The 25748-nt window shown below is 34.0% G+C and overlaps 4 protein-coding genes across 6 annotated transcripts; 2 read left to right on the forward strand and 2 right to left on the reverse strand.

Moving 5' to 3' along the window:
- Positions 1-710: 710 nt before the first annotated feature.
- On the forward strand, positions 711-7205 carry LOC130999945 (CMP-sialic acid transporter 4-like). The gene is made up of 16 exons (XM_057925651.1): positions 711-1061; positions 1316-1519; positions 2114-2230; positions 2912-2968; positions 3156-3233; positions 4096-4140; positions 4310-4369; positions 4548-4670; positions 4798-4875; positions 5292-5361; positions 5564-5671; positions 5789-5922; positions 6000-6079; positions 6164-6212; positions 6299-6364; positions 6847-7205. The coding sequence occupies exons 2-15, from the start codon at positions 1352-1354 to the stop codon at positions 6347-6349; spliced, it is 1218 nt and encodes a 405-aa protein (XP_057781634.1). The 5' UTR covers positions 711-1061; positions 1316-1351; the 3' UTR covers positions 6350-6364; positions 6847-7205.
- Positions 7206-9267: 2062 nt separating this feature from the next.
- On the forward strand, positions 9268-16734 carry LOC130999947 (uncharacterized). 3 transcript variants are annotated; one of them, XM_057925653.1, is made up of 11 exons: positions 9268-9729; positions 12983-13077; positions 13701-13758; positions 14090-14284; positions 14410-14486; positions 14633-14715; positions 14810-14861; positions 15260-15328; positions 15468-15554; positions 15665-15726; positions 16336-16734. In XM_057925653.1, exons 1-11 carry the CDS (start codon positions 9597-9599, stop codon positions 16481-16483), a joined length of 1059 nt encoding a protein of 352 aa, XP_057781636.1. In that variant the 5' UTR covers positions 9268-9596; the 3' UTR covers positions 16484-16734. The 3 variants fall into 3 exon arrangements, with proteins under 3 accessions (XP_057781636.1, XP_057781637.1, XP_057781638.1); XM_057925654.1 differs by lacking the exon at positions 9268-9729 and adding an exon at positions 11959-12678; XM_057925655.1 differs by lacking the exon at positions 9268-9729 and adding an exon at positions 12717-12856.
- Positions 16735-16785: 51 nt separating this feature from the next.
- On the reverse strand, positions 16786-19233 carry LOC130999946 (uncharacterized). Its single transcript, XM_057925652.1, has 2 exons — positions 17882-19233; positions 16786-17309 (listed from the first exon to the last, which is right to left on the reverse strand). Exons 1-2 carry the CDS (start codon positions 18583-18585, stop codon positions 16928-16930), a joined length of 1086 nt encoding a protein of 361 aa, XP_057781635.1. The 5' UTR covers positions 18586-19233; the 3' UTR covers positions 16786-16927.
- A 443-nt stretch (positions 19234-19676) lies between these two features.
- Positions 19677-25127, reverse strand: LOC130999949 (uncharacterized protein At3g49140). Its single transcript, XM_057925656.1, has 12 exons — positions 24799-25127; positions 24006-24138; positions 23267-23483; positions 23015-23117; positions 22855-22919; positions 22321-22437; positions 22134-22232; positions 21347-21500; positions 21161-21270; positions 20407-20556; positions 20122-20217; positions 19677-19970 (listed from the first exon to the last, which is right to left on the reverse strand). Exons 1-12 carry the CDS (start codon positions 24845-24847, stop codon positions 19863-19865), a joined length of 1401 nt encoding a protein of 466 aa, XP_057781639.1. The 5' UTR covers positions 24848-25127; the 3' UTR covers positions 19677-19862.
- Between the last annotated feature and the right edge of the window lie 621 nt (positions 25128-25748).

Genomic DNA, 25748 nt, shown 5'->3' on the forward strand with positions numbered 1-25748 from the left:
CCCGCCTCACCATACAAAAAGAAAATGGGCCGGGTCGAGTTTTTAGCATACCCAACAAATTTCTATCTTTAAGTTTGAAAATTTTGTCGGTTTTTCATTTTAAATGGCAAGTTCGAAATTGGAAATTTTGTGATAAAACCATGGGATTATTATACATCCTATATAAATTATCTATCTGATTGCCTAATTTGGGGAATCAATCAAATGCAACTATTAAAAGACGATTGCATGCAAATTGCAAAATACGAATTTCTCTAATAAAATGTAATGTACATTTCATGTATTAGCTCTTTAATTCTTGTCTTTACAATAAATCTTCTACAATATCAAATCATCACCATTCACCACAATATTTTATGATACACATTAATTACTCTAATAAATAAATCAATCGTTGTAATCTGCTTTTTTCATTCTTTTTATTTTGCAAATCAACCTGGACTTGTAATCTACCATAATCCAGCTCGAATTTTTAAAAATTGGATATCAAATTTAGTTCGATTTTTAAATATAATATAATCCAAACTTCAAAAGCTACTCATAGTAGGGCCATCACTAACTAATAAATATACATTAAATTTAATTAAATATACTATAAGCAAGCTAAATTAACGATTTAATTACACTTCAATTTTCAGACATAAGTCACATAACGGCAATGCTCTTCAGCCTAAAATTAGCCCTCTTGGTATATATATATATATTTTTTATGTATTTTTCATTTCCTTTAATGAAAAGTTTATAATTTTTGAATATTTTTTTTTCACCGAATGTTAGTTAGCGGTCTACTGCATCTTAGATCCAAAGCAAAATCGCCCAAATTTCCAAAATCCTGAAAATCAAAAACCTTTTCACATCTCTTCTCTTCAACTTTCTCTCACTACTCCTTCTCTCTTCACATGTATAAAAGGAGGGAAAATGAATTGAACAGAATTGAATTCAGTCTCGCGGCCAATTAATCCCCCTGCGGTCGGAGCAGCATTTTTCAGATCGCGGCGGCGCAGCCTCTCTCAGATCTAAGCTGCGGAATCGGAAACCGGTATTGAATTCTTCGACAGCGGGTACGTCTATTGCTTTCGTGATCTGAGCTGGATCAATTGTGTTATAGCTTCCATGTGTGTATGTTTGAGGCAGGAAAGTGGATTTTCAGTTCGAATTTTGCTATGTTTGAGCATCGTAATCGTGTGTTGTTGTTGTTTCAATGCTGGTGTTTTTGCTTGATCGCCGGTTTTGAGTTTGAAGTGATAGTTATGTAGTGGCGATGAAGTGGTTTAATCGAAATGGTTGTTGATTGGCGTTTGCATTTGTTTTGCAGGTTGATATCTCGTAGCCTGCCTGGGGTGGTTGGTTGATGAAGAACGGGATGATAGAGTGCAGTGTCTGTCATTCCAAATTGGTTAATCCATCCACTAAGGCTGTTTCGCGAGCTTATGATCGACATAGGAGCAAGGTTTCGTCAAAACAGCGGGTGCTTAATTTCTTGTTAGTTGGCGGTGATTGTGTCCTAGTTGGTTTACAGGTATGCATTTCATGGTTTTATCATAGTGAGGATGTTATTTGTTTCGCCTTTAGCAATGTTGATGCAATGCTTTAGTTGATTTATTTAGGAGATATAATAGTGTGTTATAGTTTTTCTTGTGCTATGGTGAAATGATCGACCACACATCATTGGTGACTGATGAGAAGAAATAGAAGGAGTCCTGTAATTTCAGAATAAAGAAGTGAACAGAAATGTGAAATTAAAGACATGGAAAAGCTGAACCCTTGCAACAGTTGAGGCAGAATTTTAGAAATGATCTCAGTTTTTCTAACAATCATCATTCTATACCATTGGATAATATTGAAATCTATGAGAGTTTTGTAAACCATTTCCTACTGACAAAAGCACCTCAGCTTTAAGAAATTTCAAAGTAATGCAGTAGTTCTATTCCAGTAGAAATCCCGTTTACAGGCATACACATGTATGATGTATCTCTAGACCTTTCATTATTTTAAGCTAACTGTAAGCATCAAAAGTTCTCATGATCCTACCTATGTTGTGTGAATGCTTATTAATGTCTCTAGTTTCATAATTATCGGTAAGCCTTGTCTGATGTTTGATATGTCTTTCCAGCCTGTTCTGGTTTATATGTCAAAGGTTGATGGCCGCTTTGCATTTAGCCCCATTAGTGTCAACTTTTTGACGGAGGTTATGAAAGTTTTTTTTGCAATTGCAATGCTTATATTCCAGGTACGTCTACCCATTCAATTATTAGAATGAACAGAACTAAATACTAAGTGTATTATATATATAATTCTTTTCTTCTTTTATTGGACAGTATGACTAATATAGATTGGTGAAAAACCTTATGAAAAATAGAAAATAGGAAGTTATGGAACTTTATCAGTATGGTTATGAGGGATGAAAAGCATTTGATGATGTTTTAACATAATAATTACATTAATGCATATGGTATTGGTGAAAATAATAAGAGTCACCCTAACTTGTTTCATTTCAAGTACATCCACTCACATTCTTGATGAGGGCCTTATGGCATAGTACCAAATTGTATGTATAAATTATAATCCTTAAACTCTGCTAATATATTTACACGATCTTAATTTGAGTACACTGGCGAAAAGGCTGTTCCTATATAAATCTCTCACGAGGTATTGATAAATTCGTACAAAAATATCATTATAAAATTGTAATACGCTAATATATAGTTTATGCACTTAAATCTTTCTATCCGTGGTCACATGTGGGTCTTTGTATGTGGCTCATTGATATGTAGAGAAGAGGGAATATTAGCATAGCCAACAAACAATCTTAATGTGCTAGCACACAGCTGGCTACTGAGGTGTATATAACTGTGAAATCCATACTCCATGTCTTCCTTGTCATAATTATGGAGTTGTGTCCCTCCTGCAGGCTAGGAGACAGAAGGCTGGTGAGAAGCCGCTTCTCTCAATCTCCACGTTCATTCAGGTTCTTTCAAATTAACTTCATAGAAATTCAGCTTCATGGATACTTGTATCTATATTGAGTGCATTTTTTCGATTAATATTTGTATATTATGTTTATTATTCTTTTCCTCAACTTGTACTGTGGTTTTCCCCTCAACCACATTTTAATGTTTTCTTGACTCATCTACCTTATTTATATGTATTTGCAGGCTGCTCGTAGTAATATGCTACTTGCCGTTCCAGCCCTTCTTTATGCTATTAATAATTACCTGAAGTTCATTATGCAGGTAAACTTGAATTCATATAATTGTAGTGTATTTGCTTCACTTTTAGTACTTTTCTAGACGTGTTGTTGCTACAAAATATTTTAAGGTATTGTGAAGTACAGCTATGTCATCTATATGTGTATGGGGCTGATTCTTTCATCTTTTTTCTAATAATGTTCAACTCCTACCAACTGATGCCACACTTGAAGAAGAGATCATAAAGCAAGATATAAGAACCAAAGTATTGAAATATGAAAACCTAATATATGATGGATGTCTGTTTTTGTTAAAGAATGGAATTTGGAAGTTCCTATGTGTACATCATTATGATTCATGCATGGTTTTACCTTCTTTTGTGGTAAAATATATTTAGCACTTAGCAGGGTTCACTTGGGATTGGTGGGATAACATTTTGATGCCTTTCAACATTAGGATATGACATTTATCAAACGTCTCTACTTATTATTTGTTGTTTGGTATTACTTCAAATTGGTTGGTAGGGATCCCATAGCTCACGCCTTGCACTGAACTATATAATGCCATGGATGATAGCAATAGTGTATTAGTGTTTAGTCATAGAAAAATCCTACTTTACATAATTTTCGGATTACTATGAAATATGTAATTTGCTGAATATTTCACGTGGGATCTCTTCACTCCTTTATCCAAATAAAGAGAATTTTTTGTGGTGTATAGTTGCTTTGGCAAGTATTAAGCGTAAGCAGTACCTTTATATCCTATTGTATGCAAACTATGGTAGATTTTATTGAATGCGCTTTCACTGTCTCTGTAATGAATACTGAGCAGCATTTTCTTACTTGTTTCTTATGCAACAATGCTCTGGATAACTACTAACTCACTATCCGCAAAACTTTTCTTTCAGCTGTATTTCAACCCTGCAACAGTAAAAATGTTAAGCAATCTAAAGGTATGTAGCTAGTGAAGCTCCCATTATTAGATGTGCTAGAATTTTATTGTCTTTCTTATTTGTGTTTAACACAATGTGGAATAACAAGGGTTACAACGATCCATATTCTATTTAATTTTATTAGAGTTTCTGATTTATTATCATTATTTTCGTGTTTACTGTTTTACAGGTTTTAGTGATTGCTGTACTTTTGAAGGTCGTTATGAAACGTCGATTTTCAATAATTCAGGTCAGTTGCCTTGATTGAGAAGCTAAGGTGGTAAAGTTTGATTATTATTTTTTTAAAATGAAGATTCACCAATTCGGCAGTTCCTGGATTTTAAATGAAATAAGAGTTTGATGAGTTGCAAGATGAGCCATAAAGGTAACATGTATAATAATGTCTATACATTGTTGCGAAATTGCAGTGGGAAGCTCTTGCATTGTTGCTGATTGGTATCAGCATAAATCAACTTAAATCCTTACCTGAAAACACCGCTGCTTTGGCTCTTCCAGTCACAACTGTTGCATATGTGTATACTTTGATATTTGTAAGTAATTCAAGGCATCTGCTGGTTATGTATGCCTAGACATGATTTACTTTCTCTATTTTCCTTTTGGGCTTTCCCATAGATTTGTTCTCTGAAATCAAAACTCACTTTTAAAACTTTAATACAGGTTACTGTTCCTTCTATGGCCTCAGTCTTCAATGAATATGCTCTGAAAAGCCAATATGACACAAGCATTTATCTTCAGGTGATGACATTGCAAGTTTGTTTACTGTGGCATTTAGAGTATCTGACTTGAATTTATCTGGCTTGTTTTTTACCCCTTTTGTCATGTGTGTGGATCCTCTTTAAGAATCCTCTTCTCTGTGAGTGCAAAAGTGGCAAACAAATTGTACTGACTGTAAAGACAAATTCTCATTGGTTTCTGCCTAAATTGTCTCATCCATAGGCCAGCCTTTTTTTGGTCAAATGTGCATGTCATTACAATTGTGAGGATTGTTTTGCCCGAGTCTATATATTTGAGAATGGTTTAAATATATACATTTGCAGAATATGTGTTCTGCCATTTCTGAGTACATGGTCTTTTTCTGTAAGATATTGCATGTCTCCTACAAATAGATTCTCACTTTTTCTTTGCATATAATTTGCCACTTTAATTTGCAGAACTTATTTTTGTACGGATATGGCGCTATATTCAACTTTCTCGGAATTCTTGGAACTGTCGTAATAAAAGGTGAACTCTTGGATATGGTGCAAAGTGTTGCTTCAAATTAGTTCTAGCTTTTGCAAGCTTTTACATCCAAGTATCATTGGAAGTGTAGAACATATTTTTTAGGTTTTGCTTCTGTTTGGGTGTTGTTGCATTGCAGATCCGAGGACTATAGGATGGTGAAATTTGATCAGTTCTAATTAACAGTGCAACTTAATTGTTTCAGGTCCTAGCAGCTTTGATATATTAGAAGGACACTCAAAAGCAACCATGCTTTTAATATGTAACAATGCAGCGCAGGGAATACTATCCTCCTTTTTCTTCAAATATGCTGGTAAGAGGACGATTTAGGGGTTTTTAAGACGATTTTAGGAGTAAAAGGCCAGTGCTTTATAGCTTATAGTTAATGTTTCACAATCAATGCTCACAAAGGCTTTTTTAATGTCACCAGATACAATTTTGAAGAAGTACTCGTCTACTGTAGCCACAATATTTACAGGCATAGCATCTGCTGTCATGTTTGGCCATACATTGACCATAAATTTTATGTTGGGGATTTCAGTTGTTTTCATTTCAATGCACCAGGTATCATAAGTAATGGAAATCTCTGTTCTTTCATGGATACATATTGGGACTTACCTATTTCCTTGTTATTTGTTTAGTTCTTTTCGCCTCTTTCAAAAGTTAAGGATGATGAGTCAAGTGGTGTGCTTGAGAAAGTGAATGTTCAGGATGATCATAGGTATTTACTTTTTCTTTATAAAATATTCTCATATATGAGGAAGATCTTGGTCTCACGCTGCATATTCTCAATGTCTTATTCCAGGTCAAGTGATTCATCCTTCATAGAAATAGCTGCTGGAGCTAATGAGGAGGTACAATCTGTTACTGTTCTTGAAGATGATTACGTCTTTCTTCTGAAACACATGTTCATCCCCGTTTTACTATTTACTGTGTCCAGGCTAGTCATCGTGTGGGACCTGATGAAAGACAACCTCTTCTTCCCACCTAAAGTTGCTTTGCTTCAGTAAGTTGCCAAAACTTTATTTGTTTAATTTCCTTTAGTTAGTAGTCAGGTCATATGTGTGTAGGTCCACTGACCTATGTTTGCGCAATTTAATTTAATACGCGAGCTGCTCTGTTGACTGTTCTTAGTTATTTTCTTGTATTTTTGATAAATTAAGGGTTGGTGCACCTTCAAATAATTAAGTTGATGGATTTCTACCACTAGATTAAGATGTGATCCGAAAATCAGGAACCTGAGCCCCTCAAATATCACAACTTGAATTATTATTATTTTTTTTTATGTGGGAGGTTTATAAAGAATAACATACACCCAACAAAATTTTATTTTCAGTTACAAGTGAGAAGATGGCTTCAAAGTGTATTATTTCTGCTATACCGTTTTGTATATATATTTTAATACCTTGCTGATACCGCAAGTCAAAAATACATACTATTCTTCTATTTTAACATTCTAGTGTTTTTGAACATTAAATTTCATTTCAGGTATTTTCGACACTGTCTGTGCAAGATATAGAACAGAAGATAACGCAATGTTTATTAGGAAAAGAAGAAGAAGAATAAAATGTGATCGGATCTCAACACTTCGAAGAAGTACGGTTAGTGTCATTTTCTCTCTGGCACATCGATTCTTCCCCAGAAGAGTTTGAAAATACGTGGTCGGAGAATTCAACCTTTGAAGATATATAGGACAAGTGCTACATGTTTTGTCTGCCGTCTTACTCTTATATACCCACAGTGTTAGACTCATAACTCATTATGTATATTGATGATTTATAGGTCAATTATAAGTTGATTCATTTTTTACTGAAGATATCTTCAATCTATATGTATTTTTAAGTCCATTTTAATTTTTGTTTTTTTTTAGTTGGTCTGCTTTTATAAGGCTCACTTTACCCTGTGATATGTAACTTTGAGATTTCATATCTGGGTGTATATTTCAATTTTGATGCGACTGCTCAAGATCAAAGGTATGATCATTCTTGAAATTTTCGTTTACTTTTAAGAAATTATGTATGAATATTTACAACTGATGTGAGTATAAATGAGCTTTAAAATAAAGTGACGCATTTAATGTGTTTGAATAGGCGATTTAAATTTAATCGAGTTTGTAGATATTAGCTTATGTGCATTTCTCTCAAATAAGTGTGTTGGTTATAGAGATATGGTTGGGTTTTGTGGGTTATAATTGAAAGTAACCTTCAATAATTGTATTAACTTATATTAAAAGTGGTCTATATTTTATTTTGAATTATTTAATTATAAGTGGTCTATTTTTATAAAAATGACAAAATTTAATCTTTTAAAAAGCATGGGTCCTATCACTTTTAATCAACTCATACATTTTTTTTTAATTTCGTGTTCGAAAATTTTGTGTCGTTTGTAATGTTTATAAAAATGTGTGAGATTATTTCATGAGTCAGTATCTGTAAGACGCATATTTGGATCCAAATTCACATTTGGTGACATTCAAATGTTTGGTGATTAATAATGTGTGGATATCAATAATGTGATAGTTTCTTTCTCTTCAAAAAAAAATAATGTGCGGATATGAAAGCATTGTCATATCTATCTTTAATAACTTATGGAATGGGTAAGTGTAATACTCCCTCCGCCTCATATATATAGGCTTGTTTTTCTTTTTTGAATGCCCCATTTATATAGACTTATTTTCATAAAAAGTAATGTTTTTTTACTCATTTATTATTATATTCCTATTTAATTCTTTAATTTACTCCCACTTTAATATATCATTAAATAATAAATATGGACATATTAGGAAATTTACTTATATATTTTCATTTTTAATGATTTTTCTTAATCCTTGTGAAAATCACAATCAACCTATCCATATGGGATGGAGGGAGTACTATATTATACACATTGAAGACTTTGACCTAAATGCATTGGATATCAACGAAATTAAACTAATAATTAATTAATTAGTTATTCTTTTGGTTCCGTTTTTCAAGTATCATACGTCATTCTGTTCACTTTTTCTCATTCCATCTCATTTTAATAAATCTATATATACCGATTAATTGTCAACTTTCCAATCACTATCAAATTATGCATCTTACATCAATTCTCTTTCTAGTGGTATGTTTTCAAGCATTCAAACTCTGAGATTGCTTGGATAAAAAAGTAAAAAACTGTGAGAAAAAAGATTACTATGTTTATTTCTATTCTAACAAGACAAGTTTTGAGGTGGTGAAAGATGAGCTTTAGGGTTGTTGGTGGTCTGTTCCTTTCGTCCAACAACAACGACAATTATAAGCAAAAGAAAAATTGTCACTTGTAAAAGTTGTATAAAGAAGCTAGTAATTGGATTATTCCAAAATCCATAATGTGCTTTGAGTGAACGACTTGAATTAATCTTGCCTACAAAACTTGACTATAAAGTGACTGCATTTAACGTATAAAGTAATTGCACTTTTATGATCGTATAAATACATTGTACTTATTGCCCCTATAGGATTCGAATCCTTTATCACGAAAATGCAGATATTTTATAAGTTAAATACAGATCTAATCGGATTTTGTGAAAATACACTTTCAACTTGCTCCTCTCACTCCTTTGATAACTGTTAGGGTGTGTTTTCTTTGATTGAAAACAAAAAATTATCCTTATAAATCTCTTTCGTTTTTCATCTCATTTCTATAAAAGAGAATTTCACCATTTTTCATCCCTTCTTTTTATTGGGATAATATTATCACTCAAAAAAATCAGGGATAGTATTATCCATTTATGGAGTGAAAATAAGGAATGAGATATGATGAAATTATCTTTTGTAGAAAATAAGCGAAAAGGAAGAGGAGATTTAAAGAGAGTTTTTTTATTATCGCTCATTTTTCATGGTAAATTTATCAATAAAAGATAACACACCCTTAAACTAATTGACATTATACACTTTTAACTTATACGAAAGGAATATAAATCTTTGTTCACTTGCTTATTTTATTTAATTATACAACGAATTTTTTCAGTTTGCCGATTGACAAAACGAAAAGGATATTATCAAGTTTCCAATCACTTTCAAGCTTCAACCATACATTATTCATTCAAAATGTCTCTTTGAAATCATATTCTATATTTTACTTTCTTCATGTATGTATATGCTTTTCATATAGATGTTTTCAAGGTTTATAGTGATATATCTTTCTCTCTCTTTTCTGGCATTCACAGAACTTCTGAGAGTTAGGTTGAAAAATATGAGAAAAACAAGAAAAGAATTATGAGAGGTATAAAGGAGAATTTGGACAAGATTTGGAGGAAAAATACAATATTATGGGCACTTGCATTGGGACAGCTTCTCTCTCTTCTCCTCACTGCCACTGGATTTGCATCTTCTGAATTGGCTAAGAGAGGTCAGATATCATATATTTCTCTCAATTTCTTAAATCCATATTCATGAAATTTTTGCTATGATATGCATATAATTAATTTCCATTTGTGTTTACTTTTGTTTCTTAGTTAGCTTTTTGGAATAGTTGAGGAAAATGTTTGCTAGTCTTGAGTTTGAATTGATTAATACTATATATTTCTTGAGAAATTGAGTAATTATTCTTCTTTTCCTTAATCTTTTCTCACCTTTCATTTGAGTTGGACAATTTGTATGGACTTATATATCATAATGAGACACTGCGAAATTATTATTATTATTATTATTATTATTATTATTATTATGCAAGAGTTTTTGGTTGAAACTTGTGATGAGCGATGTTATTACGACTTATGTTTATTTATCTATCTACTCTCCGTCCGCGATGTCGTTTTCACATTGTGGACGGCGTGAATTTTAAAAAAAGTGGTGGATAATAGTGAATATTATAGTGAGTGGAGTTTGGGCCCCACAATAAAGACATTTTTTGATGAAAATATAAGATTAAGAGAATAAAATGTTATATGGACCCTACAATTATAAATGAAAGTGGAAACGATATCGCGGACGGACCGAAATGACAAATGTAGAAACAATATCGCGGACGGAGGGAGTATATTTTATGGTAACTAATTGTATACTTCATTGGTATTTTCCATTTTGATTAATCTTAAATAGAACTAGCATATATAAATGTGCCTAACATTTAATCAAATAAAAAAAAAAAAAAACACAAAAAAGTATACCTAGAAAAGACCAAGCACGCACTATAAGAGGTATTTTTGGTAAGTCAAAGATGAAGAAAATTAGGGTAAAAGTGTTATTAGTGATAAATAATACAATAGTGTTAGAAGCATAAACATAAAGTAAAGAATGAGAATCAAGAAAAAGATTGATTACTTTAATTACTTCATTCACTAAAAAATGGGCAATTAAAAAAATTGGCAACCCAAAAAAGGTGTAAAATGTCCACATTATGCGGCTTGTAGTCGACGAGATGCCTTTTTGACTCGAGTTAAAAAAAAAAAAATACTTAATTCCACCACTATTTAATTTTATTTACACATTTCACCAATTTAAACAATTATTTAACCTTACTTGATGCAACAATATGCATAATGCGTGCCATGGAAAATAAAGGATAAATTTCACTTTAAAATTCAAAATATTTTTTAAATAATAATTATTAAAAATGTTTTTTGTTAAATCATGAATTATCGATTTTGAATCGTTCGTCTATTTTTTCGCTCCAAATAATTGATGTGGTTCGGTGAAAGTCATGGTGTATTTTTTTTAAAACTTAAATGTCAGAAAACAACGTCGTTTTGTGTTTTAATAATTTGAAGAAGAAAAATTCACTTTGAATTTCATCAAATAAAAAATAAAAATAAAAGTATAAGATTAAAAATAACATCGTTTTGTGTCATAACATAGGGGGATGTTCAAATGATAACCTTGAGAGCGTAAAACTATTTTCAGCTCCTTCGATTGTAAAGATCTACGATGAATGCATCAACTTGATGGATGAATGCAGCACATATGTTCAAATTCTGGAGATAACGATTTGTTTTTCAAATGCAATTAATTTCATGGCAAATACAATAAATTTACACGTGAATATAATGTTCCTAATTCTCATTTTAAATTGTAATTTTACGATAATCAACCCCTATATATATTACTCCCTCCGTCCACCAAAATTATGTAAAATTGCTTGGGCACGAGATTTAATAAAATTAGTGATGATTTTGATGTAGTGGAGAAAGGGTCCCACCACTTTATGAGATGTGTGGTTGAGATTGAATTTTGAGTGAGTTTTTTGTAAATAAAGAGTGTTAGTAAGGATAAAATATTAAAGAAGATGGTGGGACCATTGCCATAAAAGGAAAGTGACATAATCTTGGCGGACGCCAAATATAGTAATTTTTACATAATTTTGGCGGACGGAGGGAGTATAAATTATGTATTCCACTATCTCATTCCTCAAACTTCATTTATGCATGTCTCTCCCAAAACAAAGTGTAATCCCATGTGATAATCACATGCAAATTATGTATTCTTTTGATTTTCCATACAAAATAACTTCATATAGGAGTTTTAACACGGTTAGGGATACTTATTCTGATAGATACATCATCAACAATTCAACACCAAGATTGATCTAAAATCTCTTTCAAAATCTAAAATGAATGTTAGGTGTCAGTGTGTGATTCCACCAAAAAGTAGTTGGCTGTCTTTTTCTAAAATTGTTTCTTCAAAGAGCAACTCAGTCGTTTCAATTATAGAATATGTACTAAGCTATATCAGTGGTCCATTTTTTTTGCCCAAAACTCAAAAACTTCTATGAAAAAACACTCTTATTCTTATGCTTATTCTTATTCTGATTATTCCTGTATATCGAATTTCTCTAATTGGAGCTCAGTCACTGTAAAGCTCGAATCAAAGCAAGAATCTTTGAGTTCCGTATTTCAATTATATAAATATTACAGTCAAACAAGAGTTCAAAAGCATAACTTTTGATTATTTATGAATATGATGTGAGAAATTGTAGTTATTTTTGGAATAACGACGATAAAGCATCTGAGAATTTGTGACAGCCGTTCAGTTTTCTCCACTTGAAAATTTTCGCTGTTTTCACCAATCATTGCATCTATATATCTATATATATATCTAATCGAGCTATGTAGCATCAGTTGTTAAAGGTTCTAGGGCAATTTTTATTGGTTTGCTCAGAACCATTTTCCTCTTTCTTTCTCATCATTTTTCTTGAGATTTTTGCCAAGTTTCTGCGTAAAAAACTAAAATTTTAAAAGAAAAATGGTGAATTTGGATGGGTTTTGGACAAAGAATACATTGGTGGGACTTGGATTAGGACAGTTGCTTTCTCTTTTGGTGACCTCCACTGGTTTCTCATCTTCGGAACTTGCGAAAAGAGGTTGCTTTCTGTCTCTCACTTTTTTTTATTTTTTAAAGATAATGATAAATAACATCATTGTTTCTCCATCTCGATCAAATTTGTTGTTTTCTTCTGAGATTTCTTGGCTTTTATGACGTGGGTTCGAGTTAGATCCATCTGTGCTTCAGTATTTATGGATACCTATCTTTGAAATTAGGTATTTCATTGTATTATAGTATATAGGTTGATGCAGAAAAAGTTGCTGTTTTTGGAAATATTGGTTGGTACCTTGATTTTAGCTGTATTTATTTTCTAATTTCTCTCTTTTGTCTCAAAACTATAGGAATTAATGCTCCAACTTCTCAGTCTTTCTTGAACTATGTGCTCTTGGCTTTGGTGTATGGGAGCATTATGCTCTGTAGAAGGCAAGCTCTCAAGGTCAGTTAACTTTAAGTATTCTTTTTTACGGTTAAATTCGTTTATTCAGTTTGAAGCTGCTTTGTGATTAATGATGTGTTTGTTGTTCTTGCTTAGCTGGTAGTGCCACTGTTCTTCCTTTTTAGATCGTTTTGGCGATTAGCCTTTTTTTTAAGTGAGAAAAATGAGGTGTTCTTTGAGCAATGAGCATCATGTGGAAGATTCAAACTTAGATATGTTTCATGCTTGAAGCTGTTTAAATGTTGTACATGGCGTAAAATATGCCGATTTGAGCTCAGAGTGTTAGCATATAAGACATTTTTTGTTGCTGGAAATCGTTACTATTAAATCTTTGCCTGTTGCGATTTGTTGAAGATATAGTATCTACTATTTGGTGATGTTCTGATTGATTAATATTTTTTTCATCTATGGCACCCTTTATGTTTCCCTCTCCAAGCTCATTGTTCCCATTTATCACATGTTCTATTTCGGAGAAGAAATTTAGTAATGTGGGTTAAAATTTATAGAGTTTAGCTATGATTCTTATCACTCTTTTTTCTGCAGAGTACTTTCAGCAAATATTTATGACTTATGAGTAAACTATTTTGGTTTTACATGTTTTCTCAACTCTTTTCTATAAGCAGGCAAAATGGTATTACTACATATTGCTCGGAGTGGTTGATGTGGAAGCCAATTTTCTTGGTAAGTATCTATCAATATGCCCTCGTTGTTTGAGATATGTTTCAAGACTAGACATAAAACAACTAAAATGATCTTGTATTCATGTTTTCTTAAGTGCGTTGGATATATCGGTAAGGCTTGGATGCCACATTGCTAGGTCGGGTGATGAATATGTAACTAATGGCACCAACAAGTGTTTGCCCATCTAGGACACAAGTTATACACGAACACATCTTTTTCGAGCTGATAAACTAGAAAGTAAACACTCTGATAAGAATAGGACTATTGGAAGTATATAATCCCTTCTTCATGCTTATTGAAGAATAAACTAAAGTCCTTTTTGATGCGACAGTGGTGAAGGCATATCAGTATACATCAATTACGAGCGTCATGCTGCTGGACTGTTGGACCATCCCGTGTGTCCTATTCCTCACCTGGTTCTTTTTGAAGACGAAGTACCGGTTTAAGAAGTTTGCTGGTGTTGTAATATGCATCGCTGGTCTCGTAGTGGTTGTTTTCTCTGATGTGCATTCTGCAGATAGATCAAGTAAGTTGTATTTTCCCGTGTTAAAACTATTGCTCCAGTTAATATCTCGTTCAAGTTAAAGTAGGTATTGTGCCCATCTTTGTGCAATCCTTTCTGGCTGTGATCTTATACTTATTGTTGTTTAGGTGGTAGCAACCCTATCAAGGGCGATCTGCTTGTTATTGCCGGGGCCACACTTTACGGTGTTAGTAATGTCAGCGAGGTAGGTAGCTTTCGGAACTATTCCTTTGTTTGCTGCTTTGGCTCCTTATATTTGGGAACTGATCCGTCTGGAGTTCAGAAGTATTTTTCTTCGTAAATGTATTTCTTTTTCCTTTCCGGCTCAGGTACCGTGTTCTTTGTTTGCAGGAATATTTTGTTAAAAGTGCCGACAGGGTCGAGCTTATGGCTTTCTTGGGGTTTTTTGGTGCGATTATCAGTGCTGTCCAAATGTATGAATGTATCCCCTTTTACTTGCTTTGCAGTTCTTCATTGCATAGTTTCTTCATACTGGTCTGACTGAAATTTCGTGACAATGTGTTGCAGAGTCGTACTCGAACGTGATGAACTCAGATCTATTCACTGGACGACAGGAGCGGTACTGCCCCCAACCCCCTTCTCTATCTCTCCGTCTCCTTCTATCTATCATATAAAAAACTTGGCACGAGCTCCTATATGAACCATACACAAGTCAGGGATGTTGAGAATGAAATAAACCGTAGAGAAACTCGAGAGACGTTAGTAGGCATTGTTTCTTGTTCTGTATGTGACGTGTATGTGCTTCAGATAAATTTGGAGCACAAAATGCTCTTTTCCATGCTGAGAAAGTTATTTTGGTTTTGATTGGTTTCTCTTTCTGAAAAATGCTTTGAAGTCCCCAGCTCTCAATTTAACGTAAATTTAAAAATAGGCTCTCTCTATCGTTCTACATGAACTAGGGATCGTCATGCTACTGGCATAGCTCGAACTAATAACATTACTCGTTTTCTGTTGCAGACGTTTCCTTTTGTCGGATTCTCTGTTGCTATGTTTCTGTTTTACTCTGGAGTCCCCGTCTTACTTAAGGTAGGTGAATGTTTCGGCTGAATGGATACGGACAACGAAAACAGTTTCCAATCTCGAACTTCTTATCACCTTATCTATTCAATAAACCTTGTATACACTATTTCTGAGGAATCATTCTCACACAACTTTTCATTTGCAGATAAGTGGATCGACAATGCTTAATTTGTCGCTTCTAACCTCAGATATGTGGGCTGTTTTGATTCGGATCTTCGCCTACCATGAAAAGGTGTGGAAGAACACACACACACACACACAAAAACCAAAAAATGCTGATTATTTATTTCCAATCTGCTCCCTATGATGATTCTAAGTTTGAAATTCATTTTTTCCCTCTAGGTTGATTGGATGTACTTTGTAGCCTTTGCTGCTGTCGCCCTCGGCCTAGTCGTTTATTCAGGGTATGGATTCTTTTCTCTCACACTTTTACTTATCTCTCTCTGCCCTGCATTTTCTCAGTCGTTACCTGGAGTCGAAAACCAAAGCCCCCGAAAAGCTGTCCTATGCCGTTTTCACATACTCTGCTAAGTGATGTTGCGTTTATCATTTTGTCCGCGATCACTATTAGCATGAATGTGGAGGTTAACTAGAATTACATTTTGTTGCATGATACGAACGAGACTGTCTAGCAAATCTTTTTTAGGGTTCTCTCCCGGTAGATTCGCTACTTGAGTACAGAAACGAGATCCGACCTCTGTCCCCATGTTTTCCGGTCACCCTACTCGCTGCCTTCATCTGTCTACATTTTACGTGTTTTTGCACTCAAATCTCATTTTGCGTGGGCACGATTATCTACTATTCGTCCACAATTTTAAAAACGGGGGATACGGTTCCCGAGAGTAGCATCGAGCCTACGTTCTTAACCATCTGTGCCACAGTGGATAATAGTGAAAGAGTAAAATGGTTCAATCCATCACAGTGGATAATGTGTTTGAGCTAATTGGTAGTTTTGATTATTCTTTTCCATTGCTTTCACGGCACTGATCGCTCGATGCCGGAACTGATCACAGGGGCGATAAGATCGACCAGAATACTGCTGAGGTGGGGGACGAGGAGGCCGGCGCAGGTTGCTCGGAAAACAGAGACGCAGCCGGGAGCTCGAAAGCCGGCGAAGGCGGCGCAGAGTCGAAAAGTAAGGAGAAATCATGGGTATCATAAAGGAGGAGATTCTGATATAGTCATTTTTGTGTGAAAAGACAAAAAAAAAGGTAAGTATACATATATTCTTGCATGCTTCTATTTGAAGATGATAAGAGCATGCTATTGTTGAAGGGAAGTAGATGATTCCTAATTATTTTTCATCAATAGATGAATTAATTTGGTCACTCCTTTTTGTAATTTTTATAAGTTATTATTGTTGTTGTAAGTTAATATTGTTTAATGTTAATAGCAAATATGACAATTCAGTATCTGATTTTAACACATCAAGCAAACAAAGAGACTAAATCAAACACAAATAAATGAATAATCAACACTTCCAATACTTTTCTTTCCACAATTTAGATAAAATATCACTATGCACTAGAATACTACAACTCCAAGATCAAGAAAAAATATAATTTTTCACATTAAAATAAAATAATAAAATCTCTATTATAATCATCAATGAAGAGTAATCCAAAACGGTGGTGGCTCAATCTTGTCTTCTTCAAAATCAAAAACAGTTTCAATGCTTCCATCTTCCATGCAAAATACTCCCAAATCATGCCCTCCATAGCTATAATCTTCATCAATCCTCTCCCAATAATCATCCGTGAAATAAATAGCGTTCCTCTTCGCCCCCGCGGCCGCGGCCGAGACCATCACCGACTCGTTCCCGCCCAAAAACAGCGCGGAATCATCTAGGCTCTCCACGTCAACCCACTCGCTCCGGCCGGCATCAACCCTAAACACGCGAAACCCCATCGTTCTGTACGGACAAATCACCGGCGCTGGAGAGTCGTCGGTGAGCGTGTCGCCCTCGTACACCACCTCGCCGTCGTTGCTGTTGGAATGAGTAGACTTCATTTATTAGAATATATATAAAAGATAATATTTTGTACTTCTCCGTCCATGAAAATTATAGACTTTCTTTTTCGAGAAACTATCTCTTTTATTTTAATCATCATTCATACTCAATATTATTAACACGTTACACGTCAATTAGTCAAATAGAAAAAAAAAGTTGATTCATTTAATATATTTTTTGATAAAAAGGATTTAACTATTTTATTATATTGTCCACATTGTAGTTATTTTTTGTAATTATTTTTATTAAAAAATTACAAAAATTAAAACAATAGCTATCCTTTTTTTCATTTACAAAAATAAATACAATATATACAACAAAATAGCTAATTAAATACATTTTTATTTAAAAAATAAATTAAATAAATCAAGTTTTTTTTCTATTTGACTAGTTTATGACTAACTATAATATATCTGCATAAATTTATTGTTTATTACAATCCCTACTCCCAAATCACAATTAATATTTTTCGCGGACGGAGAGAATATATATAAAAGATATTTTTTGTATAGAAATAATAAACAAAGGAAAATCTAGAATTAATATACCTCACAAACTCGCCGATGTATCTCACGGCCATGAAGATCTCGCCGGCCGGCGAGAGCGCGAGGTACCACTGCGAAGTGTAGAGGTCGGCCGGGAAGGTTTTCCGGGCAAGCTGCAGCGATCTCGGGCAAGATTCTTGGATCACCACCGTCTTCTCCGGCGAGGCTTCTTCGTTCAAGTCCCACGACTCCACGGTGGGGCCCGGCGCCAGCGCGAGGAGCGTGTTGGTCACGCTGCAGCAGACGACGTCGTAGTAGGTCTCGCCCTGGCCGGGGAGGCGCCTCCACGCGGCGTCTCCGCCTCTGCAGAGGGAGAGGTTTGCTGTGAGGCCGAAGCCGGCGGCGTGCATGGCGACGGCGGCGAAGGTGGTGGGGTGGGAGGTAGGGCTTTGGGAGAGGATTAGTTTGGAAATCTTGGTTTCTTTTGGAGGAAGATGGATTTGGGCGTTGGTGAAAGGGTTGAGGAGAAAAGGGTTTGCTTTAGTTTCGTCCAAGAAAGCTAGGAAGCCATGGGAGGAGCCAATGCATTGTGGGTTTTTGAGGTTTTTTAGGGTTTCGAGGAATTTGAGGTTGTGGGGCTTCTTGTCTTTGAGATTGTAGAGAGAGAGGTGATGGATTTCTTGGGTGGTTTGGTCGAGAAGAGGGAGCATGAGGAATGGGGAAGAAGCCATTGTTTGAGAGCTTTGAGTTGATGATGATTTGTGCATGCATGAGTATGTCTATATATATAGAGACACATACTTTGTAATTTTGTTGGGATTTTGATTTATTTCCTAATCCTATAAGGAAACAAAAGTTTGGAAATTGTGGATGATATCTAGTTAATGAGTTACGAGTATATCTTAATTTGAAATTATGTTAACTATTTGCTTTGCAAGTATAAGGGTGTGAGTTCTTGATTTGGTATGTATTTTATTTCCATATTGGTTATATCGATTGATTTGAGAAAGAATTGGTAAATGGTAATTGATCATCTCACTTTGATTTTGTTAAACGTGGTAATTTTGTTGGGATTTTAATTTGTTTTCTATTCCTATTAGGAAACAAAAGTTTGGAATTGTGAATGCTGTCTTGTTCTTGTTAGTTAATGAGTTTAATTTGAAATTATATTAACTTTATAGTTGCTTTAATTAATTAGTTGTAATTAGTATAAAAGTTGTGGGGTTTGAGTTCTTGATTTGGTAGGTATATTTTTATTTCCATATTGGTGTATATATCGTTTGATTCGAGAAAGTATTGGTAAATGGTATATAATTGATCATCTCACTTCGATTTACTTAAACTAATTTGTAATTTTGTTGGGATTTTAATTTGTTTCTTATTCCTATTAGGAAACAAAAGTTTGGAATTGTGGATGATATCTAGTTCTTGTTAGTTTAGATTATATTAACTATTTGCTTTTGTATAAATTTTGGGGGTTGAGTTCTTGATTTGGTATATAATCTTAATTTCCACATTGGTGTATCGATTGATTCAAGAAAGTATTGGTAATTGATCATCTCACTTTCGATTTATTAGTTAATTAAACTTTGTAATTTGGTTGGTTTGAGTTAAAAAAACGTATTAACTCGAATATTTAATAATTATATTATTATATATGTGTGTGCACACTAAACCGAAGTGGCGTTTTTTGAAGTATTTTTCTTCTTATATCATTAACCTTTACTATTGTCAAAATCAAACATCTATAATAACTTTGAAGACATAAAATCATACTTATCAAATCATATTTTAACTAAAGATTAGTGAATACTTTAGGAAATATGAGAATAAAAAAAAAAAACTCACCATTACCAAATTGGAGCAAAAACAAGTCAGTTCAGACATTTTATTTCTTATCATGTTAGTGTCTGTACAAAATGACATTACTATCCAATATAAACTCTTCAAACCAAAATATGTTTATTAATAAGCTTTTGCATTAGCTTTATTCCTCATATTATTTCCAGCCACAATATTGAAAAGTAAAACAAAATACCATGTATCAATATGGATCATCTCTAGATTTATCAAGAGTCTTCAACTTTTTCCTCCTCGCCCTCGGAAACAAGAGCTGCTGAATCTGTTTATCTGCAGCACACTCCGAAGTCGCCTGCAGAAACGAGAAACGGAGAAAATCAACACCGTTACAATGGGATAAATAACGTGATCTATCATGCAGAAATAATAATGTAACGTAGAATGAAAAGCTTCAAAAGAGATGCCTCATGGGAAAAGGATCGGCTTAGGGTGTGATCACTGACCCGGGTTTTGAAGGAGAAACGATGTGTTCGTACTTCTGTCCCAGAATAAACTCTAACATCCATGCCGAGGCTGTCAACTCCAATTAGATTTGCACCCTACAAAACGACGGGTGGGATTAGAAAATCCGAGTTTTCTGCTTAGGAGGTGAACAGCAGAACCTATAGTTCGACAAATTTAAGGAAATTATTAAATCAGGTGTGGATGTTAAGAGTTTTTACGATTCCTTCGATTATGTAATATGAATGAACTTTGGAGTAAAAGTTGCTGGTATGTATGGCGCTGACCTCAACATGTAGCCCTTTTTTTTTGCAAAGGGCTTTAAGAGCAACACTGCATCTCGTTCCCGTCTGAACAAAGCGCTCTAGAATTGATGGGTTTGAGTGCACAAGAATGTCAGGCTCAGCATATTGAAAATCCTGAACACCAATCATTGACTGAAAAAGAACCATGACAGAAATCGATGTCATACAACTCAAGTACCCTCTTTCCATGCGTATAACAAGAAAAAACTTTTTGAACGGCTATATTTGTTGGGCGAAAACTAGACTTATCTAAACTAAGGCTAAATTGAATTGAGATAAGCTTAAAACTCATGATCAATCCTCGCCAGTTATTGGGACACTTACTGCTCTAGTGCTCTGTCATCTCCAAAATATATATCTATATATATGCGTGCGTGTGTGAGTACATATTGCCGGAAAAAATTGCAATGTTTAGACCTATTTGCAAATTTGACACAACTTATAACTTGTTTCAATTAAAAGGTGGTGTTGTAATTAAAACATTTTAAAAGCTGTGTCGAAATTGCAAATAGGTGAAAAAATAGTGATTTTTCCTGCAATCAACCTACACACTCAAAGCCAACTATACCATGAATGTCAGTGGACTACATCGATACCATAAAACAAGGGGGGATCTGATAGAGTACAAATGAAAACTCTAATTGCCCGAAAGATTTCTGGAAGAAAAAACCACTATATATATATATCTGAAAAGAAGATACACCAGGGACTGTAGAAGAAGCAAGATTATACATACCTGAATACCATAGACCGAGAATAGTTCAATCTTTGCGATATCCAATCTATAGATGGTTGATCTACCGCATCTTCCGTCATCCTTAGTACTGTAGCTCACAATATCTCCATCTAATAATAATAATAATAATCGTAAAAGCTAATATAATTTTAGTTCATTGAGAAATACACTACACAGATCAGTTACCTTTGCAGTCTGAGGTGTCACTATCACTTTCTTCATCATTGAAGAGCCGTCGGAGGTAAAACTCTTCATCTATGAAAGTAGGCTTGAGAAAGCCCCAGACAGCAACACCATTTGAGGGGCGATCCATCTTTTTAGCATGTTCCACATGAATAGCCTATAAAAGGTGAAGAAACAAAGCCCAAAATGGTTTAACATATAGATCACCTATCTTAAAAGTACTTGAAACATTTCGTTTCATGTTATATTATATTCCCATGATTTTCTCCACTCCCTTACTGTCTAGCCAAAGAAAATTTGTTGCTCAAGGAAATCGTAGATACTTGTCTTACTTAGTTACCAATTAAGTATATACCACCGTCAAGTTCAGAGATCGAAGCCTCAGATTTACAATTTTACTTCAGCTCAAAGGTTAATGGGCATTAAAATCCATTGAAGTATATAAGCGATCTTCACAGTACAAGCAAAGACTAAAACTACTTCAATTCTGTTACTAATAAGTTCTACTCTACATATATTTATATTATTAATTTAAATAGATCTTTCAAACCATACAAACAGAAAAAGAATAAATATTATAAAAGTAACAAGAAAATGCATAAAATGCCTAGTCAAACTAATAAACTGACAATCGAGTTGTAATTAGCCCTTTTATAGACTGAACCTAACAATGAAAGCAAACAATCATGTATAAAATTCACAGGAAATATAATTTAGTTGCCATGGCATTTAAGAAGACAAGTCTGATAATGCTTAAGTTGAAAGACAACAGTTTCAAACATTGAACAACCTTTGACAAGCACTTGGCAAAGTAAACTGGATGGGTCCAGTTGGAATTCTCAGGCATCCCCCAATCAATCGAAATGCCAGCCTTATTAGGTTCCTCTACCTGGTCGAGACAAAAGGTACATTATTTAAAAGAGCGGACATATGAACCAAAGGACAAATACTCAAATTTGGGTGATAGATTTTCTCACTTCAAAGTAGTCATCAGCAAATAAATCATCATCTCCAGCATCAAAGTCCAAGATGTCATCTAAAAGCTCCATTTTCCTGCTTTCGTAATATGAGATGTCCATCCCAATTAAAGCAGTCTAAGGGCATACAAAATGATATATTGTCAGGACATGTTTAAACAAAAAAAGCATTGGATTAGCATAAGTTTATACTTCGAAAAAAATAGACGAACCCCTGTAATTTCCAGAAATGAATGGATTAGAAGATAAATTAATTGGAATTTCAGTAGTGACAGTGTGACATCAGTAAATGTTTCTCATGGAACTTCCACCGAGTCCTCTCTTCATCTCCATATTAAGAGGTGATATCACTCTATATCTTTCAAAAGAATAAAATAAACAATTAAAAACAGTGAATCATGGTTTTGCAAACTATGTTAAATGGCAGTCAGTGCAATTTCAACACAAAAAGAATAATATCTCCAACAGTTTCCCAAATAAGAGAAATATGGGATAAGAAATAAAAACTCAAGACGTACTAAATTAAAATCTCACCACAGGATTACTAGCTCCATGATCTTGCAAGATGTTTTGACTGTCATGAACCTCAAAAAATATATCTGAAGATAAGTGAAGAGCACAATAAGGAAATGACTAAGTGTAAAAAAGAGAAGCACCTAAAAAAAATTGTCACTCTATAAAAGGGAGAGCCAACCTCCAAAGTCATCAATAACATAGTCAAATTCAGCCCATGAGATTTGTTCATGTGGCTCAGAGTGTACACTACTAGGGAATATCAACAATGCCTTGCTGTTAGCCTAAGCAAAGAACCGAAATTAGAAGATATATACTAGATCCTGACTAATATACAAGCATAATATTGCACTAAAGTACGTGTAAGTATTATAACACGGGATATTTGATTTGGAGCTTAAATATATTATATATCAGATATTAAAGGGAAAACCTCGACGGCAGTCCTGGCAATCTCAGCAGATGTAGGCATTGTATCACGAGCACGCCCATGATCTCTCAATTCTTCAAGTGGATGATAACCAGTAGCATAACTAGATGAGTCAGGAACTGAATCTGAATAATCAGCAGCTACTGAAACTTGTGAAACACAAATATCACGCCCCTGAAGCGACCAGTGAAACTGAGCACTCCCAAACAGATGTTCTCTTCTGAAACATAAATATTTAGTTGTTTCATCAGAACTAATATCAAAGGAGGAATTTTAGCAGCATCAACAAACATGGAAACAAGAAGAACTTCAATGTTTCTTGAATCAATAGAAGCAAGTATTATAACTGCTGTGCCATTGCAGGCAAGTCCATAATACTATCTTACAAGAACGGTAAGCATATATCCCAATCTCTACTCTCACAAAGTAAAGCAAGACTCATTATGTATTCTTTTACTATAGTTTTGTAATTTTGCTGGATTTTTAAATAGTTTATGACATCTGCATGGATACTTACATGCCTAAAAACAATTTGAATTCTGAACCCTCTTATTCCCCTAGCTGACCACCTATGTGTATGTCTGTGTGTTGTGGGGGCGGGGAAGCAGTTCAATTTTTATTTGACAAGGAGAAAGCGGCAAAAGTAATATTACAGCAGCAAGGGCACACATGTGCACAGAGTGTGAACAGGTGAGAGAGGGATGAAGATGGTGGCAACTGAACAAATGTAACAAGGCTGCACCTCAAGCCTGAATACTGAGAAATTCTTTGAAGCTCAAATGGAGCCTTAATCGAACTGCCAGAGAATCCATATGACGTTGAGCAGATCATGGGTTCAACATGACATCTGAGGCAGTTAGAACAAGCTGAGCCACCTAGAAGAAGGAAAATGCAGTTAAGAATCAAGGAAATATAAGAGTCGAGATGATTCAATAGGCTTGGAAATGGAATGATTCACATATTAACGGAGAAAGTCATAGAAGCATCAAATGTACCTTCAAGAACTCAAGCAAATTCCAGATCAATAGTGGCTGGTGCAGCATTACTACGATGCACCAAATTACATGACAAAAATCTTACCTTTCTGAAACATTTGCATCTTCAGAGAAAAGTCATAGAAATACCTATTTCTATTTTGTTTTACATTTTCCTGTTTCTCCCTCCTTTATTTCTCTCTACATATAGTAGTGCGATTAATAATGCATATCTCGATTCAGAATGTTATGAACAACAGAGACAAAAAGCAACAGAAACAATCACATATCTCTTTCCATTAAACAATCACAGGATTTCGTTGTAATCCACGCCTCACAACCATAAAAACCGAAAGGGGCGAAAACGGAAATACACAATCACAAAATTCAGCTTCAATTGAATGCTCCACAAAATCAAAATCCAATCTTTAAAGAGAAACAAAAGCCAAACAGATTTGATTTCTCAAAAAAAGAAAAAACTAAAAAAACAGAATAAAAATAAAATTGGGGACGTTAATTACAAACAACGGATGAAAACGCATTGAGCTGCAGCAGAAATACCTAGCGAGAAAGAGGATGAGGATGGTGCCGCTGCAGTTGAAGCCAGCATTGATCGATCGATGAGAGAGAGAGAGAGGAGAGGAGATTAATCGCAGCCGCAAATTGTTGAATCAGCGTTTGAATTGAATGGGCCCGGCTTATGCTGAAGACGCTGCTGTCTTACCTCGTTTGTCACATATAACTTGCAATTACTTCCACTGACTGCTGCTGATCCACTGGATAGCTTTAATGGCCCAGCTCTGTGTGTGTGTGTGAGAGAGAGAGAGAGATAGAGTGAGATAGAGAGAGAAACAATTGACCTGCACGTGGCTTCATTTTGATAAATATTGGTGGAAATTCAATTTGCACCCCTCTATTTATCAGGTTTTGTGATTTTGCCACTATACAAAAAAAGAAAATAAAAGAGTGTGATAAAAAAATTTGGGATGAGAAGAGAATATTGTAATCAACCCGTCCACGAAAAAGAGTCTTATATTAAGTTGGACACAAATTTTAATAAAAGTATTATAAGTCGAATAAATATATAATTTATAAGGATAGTATTAGTACAAAAAAATAAAATAAAGGTATATTATTAATTAAAAAATAAAATAAAAATATAATTTATAGTTAAATATAAAAGAAAAATTAGAATGTGATAATTCAAAAGGTGAAATAAGAGTCTTTTTCGTGAAAAAAAAATGGTAAGTGAAATTCTTTTTTGTGAATGGATGGAGTATTTTAAATATACAAGTATTAGAATTATTAAGTTCAAATTACATGTGTTCCTACATAAATATGATTTGTTTCAAATGTTAATTATTTAAAAATTAAGTTTAAACATCAATAAAAAAATTACTATATTTTTATTAATGATATAATTTAAAATTTAATAGATATGTAAAAATAATAATTTTTTTAGAAAAAAATATATAAACCTAAAAAATGTAAAAATAATTAAAAATAATACT

Source organism: Salvia miltiorrhiza, chromosome 8 (assembly GCF_028751815.1).
Source record: "Salvia miltiorrhiza cultivar Shanhuang (shh) chromosome 8, IMPLAD_Smil_shh, whole genome shotgun sequence".
NCBI lineage: Eukaryota > Viridiplantae > Streptophyta > Magnoliopsida > Lamiales > Lamiaceae > Salvia > Salvia miltiorrhiza.